The sequence below is a fragment of the Alosa pseudoharengus genome, unplaced genomic scaffold, assembly GCF_046254945.1.
Source record: "Alosa pseudoharengus isolate Yale_2024_CS ecotype anadromous, Long Island Sound unplaced genomic scaffold, YU_APseudo_1.1 YU_APseudo_1.1_scf_21, whole genome shotgun sequence".
NCBI lineage: Eukaryota > Metazoa > Chordata > Actinopteri > Clupeiformes > Clupeidae > Alosa > Alosa pseudoharengus.
Genome location: NW_027468674.1, coordinates 8,366,144 through 8,371,143, shown reverse-complemented (window position 1 = coordinate 8,371,143; position 5,000 = coordinate 8,366,144). Strand labels below are relative to the sequence as shown.

At 47.7% G+C, this 5,000-nt stretch overlaps 1 protein-coding gene across 1 annotated transcript in view; it reads right to left on the bottom strand.

The window, feature by feature from the left end:
- atp2a1l (ATPase sarcoplasmic/endoplasmic reticulum Ca2+ transporting 1, like) overlaps positions 1–5,000 on the bottom strand; it is a 17,108-nt gene that overhangs the window by 7,606 nt on the left and 4,502 nt on the right. Inside the window, exons 5-12 of the mRNA XM_076297788.1 lie at positions 4,484–4,622; positions 2,949–3,029; positions 2,455–2,540; positions 1,671–1,968; positions 1,330–1,496; positions 1,043–1,131; positions 778–880; positions 264–395 (exon numbers count right to left, since the gene is read on the bottom strand). Of these exons, the coding sequence (XP_076153903.1) occupies positions 264–395; positions 778–880; positions 1,043–1,131; positions 1,330–1,496; positions 1,671–1,968; positions 2,455–2,540; positions 2,949–3,029; positions 4,484–4,622 (1,095 nt within the window). The remainder of the gene's footprint in view (positions 1–263; positions 396–777; positions 881–1,042; positions 1,132–1,329; positions 1,497–1,670; positions 1,969–2,454; positions 2,541–2,948; positions 3,030–4,483; positions 4,623–5,000) is intronic.

Sequence of the window (5,000 nt, the reverse complement as noted above, 5' to 3'; positions counted from 1 at the left end):
TAAAACCTTCCAAAGCCAAAGGTCATAAAGGGGTCATTTGGGCGCTCACAACCTCAGAACCATCTTCTCTGCAGGTAAATAAAAAACACACCTGAGGTGCATTCAAATTCGGCAAACAATGGCGGAATGTTTAAGGGAGGCTGATGTTTTCTTATATGCTTTGGCAACACTTTCTTTGTGGATGTTTATTCATGCCAATAAAGCTTTTTGAATTGAAGTGAGTGGGGTTCAGAGAGGGAGGGGGTGGGGGGGGGGGTACTTACGGAGCAGCAGGCATTGGCTCTCTCGGGCTTGGACAGGCCAGAGACATTGGAGTTGAACACGTTCATCTTCTCAACCAAACAGCACAGGGCGGTCTCAGTGGCCTCACCGACCTTCTCAAAGATGCCCTTAGACTGGAGGGACAAGACAGGACAGAGTGGGTCAGGAGGCAGAGAGAGAGAGAGTGTGTGTGTGTGTGTGTGTGTGTGTGTGTGTGTGTGTGTGTGTGTGTATGTGTATAAGAGAACGAGAGAGAGTCAGGCTGTGTATCAGAGAGAGAGAGTGGGTGTATGAGAGAAAGCGTGTGTGTGTGTGTGTGTGTGTGTGTGTGTGTGTGTGTGTGTGAGTATGAAAGAGAGAGAGAGAAAGCGTGGGTTTTTGTGTGTGTGTGTTGGTGTGAGATAGAGAGCAAGAGAGAGTCAGGAGTCAGTGTGTGTGTCAGAGAGAGAAAGAGAAAATGCATTTATCTATGTGTGTGTGTGTGTGTGTGTGTGAGAGAGAGAGAGAGACACACACCTCGTTGTAATCCAGAGAGGAGTCGTTGCACAGAGCGCAGATGGTAGCCAGCTCAACAAGACCATCATGCTGACCGCACTTCACCTTGGCACCACCCTGGGACCTAAACACACAGAGATGCCCGCGGTCACTCTCACACTTTATTATATACACTAAAGTATTCCCTTTATAGAGAAATAATAAAGACAGACTGTGAACAAAGTCTCGTTCAGACATATTTTCAGCTGTTTTCTGTTTGTGTGTGTGTGTGAGTGTGTGTACTTACACTTCTCCCTCAGGGGTGTACTTGGAGCCAGAGATATCAAACTTGCTCAGGGCAACGTGATCGCCATCGACATTGTCAACGATGAACATCTGTGGAGAGACCCAGTTCAAGTGTAAGTAAAATCCATAGCATAGCCTAGCCAGCATACAACACAAGACTATAGAGCATAAACCCACACAAATACACTTGTGCTGTATTCTCTCTTTTGTGTCATTCTCTTTGATGTTCACACACATGTGGTAGGTGTTCAAGGTGTGTGTGTGTGTGTGTGTGTGTGATCTCCTTACCTTGGTGACACACATCTGGTTGGTGGTGAGTGTGCCGGTCTTGTCGGAGCAGATGACGGAGGTGCAGCCCAGGGTCTCCACGGAGGGCAGGGAGCGGACGATGGCGTTCTTCTTGGCCATACGGCGGGTACCCAGAGCCAGGCAGGTGGTGATGACGGCGGGCAGACCTGTACACACACAAACACACACGCACACACACACACACACATACACACACGGAGAAAATAACCAAGAGTATCACAGATTTAGATTAGAGACCAGAAGTCGTCTGTAAGGTGTGTGAGTGTGTATGTGTGTGTGTGTGTGTGTGTGTGTGTGTGTGTGTGTCCTCTCTATCTTACCCTCAGGGATGGCGGCCACAGCCAGGGCGACGGCGATCTTGAAGTAGTAGACGGCGCCGCGGATCCAGGAGCCACCGTGGATGGGGTCGTTGAAGTGGCCGATGTTGATCGCCCACACGGCGATGCAGATGAGGGTGATGACCTTGGACAGCTGCTCGCCGAACTCGTCCAGCTTGGCCTGCAGGGGGGTCTTCTCTTGCTCGGTGGCGGCCATCTGGTCGCGGATCTTACCGATCTCGGTGGCCACGCCGGTGGCTATGCACACGCCAACGGCCTTGCCAGCAGCGACGTTGGTACCCTGCGGACCGGAGAGAGAGAGAGAGAGAGAGAGAGGGAGAGAGAGAGAAGGGAAGAGAGAGAGAGGAGAGAGAGAGAGAGAGAGAGAGAGAGGGGAGAGAGAGAAAGAGAGAGAGAGAAGGGAAGAGAGAGAGAGGAGAATGAAGGGAAGAGAGAGAAAGGAGAGAGAGAGGAGAGAGAGAGCCGAGAGAGAGAGAGAGAGGGAGAGAGAGATTTAATAACCTCACAAGCACAACAGAGCTTAAACAGACTCTACAGGTGAGAATGTACAGGTGTACAAGAATATTTCAACGGAACACCGCAGAGCTGAAGGGGTGAGTGAATGAACGACTGGAAAAAATGGATGGAAGAAAGAGATGTGGATGAATGGGTAGATGGACAGATGAAAGATGGATGGATAGATAGATAGATAAGATAGATAAATGAAAAGATGGATGGATGGATGGATGGATGGCTGGCTAGCTGGCTGTTTGGCTGTGGTACTCACAGAGAAAAGCATGTTCTTCTTGTCCTGGTTGACGGACCTTGGGTCGGGAACGGGATCGGTGTGCTTGATCACACTCACAGACTCACCTGAGGAGCGGAGGAAGCACAGGTGAGCAGGGCACAGACTCTCCAACACTCTCAAATAGCACACAAGTCTGGTAAAAACGATACTCCAAAGCAAACACAATACTCCACTACTCAGACATACTGTACTAGCTTAGAGGTTCCTAGAGACTGTGATAAATAGTCTATCAGGGGAATGTTACAGACGTTACAATTATTAGCAGGAAAGCCAGTGGTGAGAGACCACATTAGCTTTCCTACAGACCAACTTGTGAGTGGTTCTCCACTACGAAAAGTAATTTGGGAATTTGGCAAAAATGTATCTCTGTAAAGTCACGCTTCTTAAGAATGCCCAATGACAACGTCCTGTCCAATCAGAGTGGAGGATGTGGTGAGGCGGGCCGGGCCCTGGTGATTGACACTTTCACTCACCAGTGAGGATGGACTGGTCAATGCGGAGAGTAGTGGACTTGATGGCAATGATCCTGATGTCAGCGGGGACTTTGTCACCAACTGAGGAGAAATCAGAAAGAAAGTGTTAGTATGCTTGTGTGTGTGTGTGTGTGTGATGGGGGGATGGGGGGGGGGGGGGGGGGGGGTGCAGAGTACTGACTATTTACAACAGTTACCACAGTTTAACTACAATTGTATATGTTTCCTATGACTTGTTAGAAAGCTGTTGTTGGATAGCGCCTGGGGTATGTGGAAGCCCAAATGCTTCTGTCAGTCAGACAGCTTATGGTAGCATGTTTGTGCCTCTGGTGTTTTTTTTGGAGTTTGCCCCCTCTAGAACTAGACGTAATAGTGGCCTCATTGGCTTGCCTTAGATGTTGACAGTGACATCATGTACGGAGAATTAGGAGCAGTAATTTGCGCCGTATTCTGTAAGCGCCACATAGTGAGCGTAATCTGGCAAGCAAGTGTGTCTGCTATAAACAGCGGCGGGCGGTAATAATAGCGGCGCTAACACTCAGGGAACAAGAGCAGGTCCGCAGAACTCGGAGAGGGTGATTAGCCAATTAGCCGCTAGCTGGCATTGCTCCTTCCTGGTTAATCCCCGCTAGCTTCCTGCTACAGTCAACAGCGATACAAACACGCTGTGCAGAGGACAACTGATGTAAAGTCAAGGGGCGTGAAGAGAGAGAGAGAGAGTGTGAGAGAGAGAGCAGGAGTATCTAGTTTTCCTTTGCTCAGCATGTTTTCTCTCTCTCTCACTCTCTCTCTCTCTCTCTGGCATGCCGCTGTGTGACTCCCCTATATGGACACATGTTGCCTCACTCGGCCTCATGGTGGACATCTGACTCCCCAAACGCTGTCTGTGATAATCTAATATATACGACCACCTAAATGAGCTACTTAAACCCAATCATACTCCAGCAGTGAGCGTTGTGACAGTGAGGTATTCTCAAACTTTTAAACCACAAATTAAAAAGTTTTGACATTCCAACAAATTTTAGGTTTTATATAAAAAAATAAAATGAAATAGTGTGATTACGTGTGAATTAATAATATTGTTATGCATGTGCATGATTTAAAACAAAATAAATGTTTTAGAATGGTGTTTATTTTGAGTTGTGTGTTCTAAGTATAAGTATAAATATACTCTCTTGATCCCGTGAGGGAAATTTAGTCTCTGCATTTATCCCAATCCGTGAATTAGTGAAACACACTCAGCACACAGTGAACACACAGTGAGGTGAAGCACACACTAATCCCGGCGCAGTGAGCTGCCTGCATCAACAGCGGCACTCAGGGAGCAGTGAGGGGTTAGGTGCCTTGCTCAAGGGCACTTCAGCAGTGCCTACTGGTCGGGGTTCGAACCGGCAACCCTCCGGTTACAAGTCCGAAGCGTTTACCAGTAGGCCACGGCTGCCCCTAACTCCCCCTCTTGGGTGGAGTTGATTCTCTGTCGATGAAAGATCCCTGACGCCCTGTCAGTGAGTGTGTGAGCAAGTGTGTCTCCTTACCGGACACCTCGACGATGTCTCCAGGCACGATCTCTCTGGCCTTAATCATCATGACGCTCTTTCTGTCCGAACGGTAGACTTTGCCCATCTCAGGCTCGTACTCCTTCAGAGCCTCAATGGCGCTCTCAGCATTACGCTCCTGTACACACACACACACACACACACACACACACACAACACAGAGGAACAGAGGATACAGCAGGTCAAATGGGGCGAACATAGAGTATTCATCCGTAGTCATGGTTCACTGAAGTTAATATTTTCTATTTATTTTTTGGTTTATTTGACATAGGCATTGCACATTAATTAACATGAAATGTAAATATGCCAGAATTAGCCAAAACGGCTATTTTACTATCTGCTGTCCATGGACCGGTGTTAATGTTAATTGTATTATTAATGTATTATTAATGTAATTCAAGTGTGATTTTTACATATTACTCAAGAAACCCACACTAAGAGTTATTAGTGAAGTGCTGGCCACAGAAAGAATAGAGAAGCGATGTTTGGGCCTAGG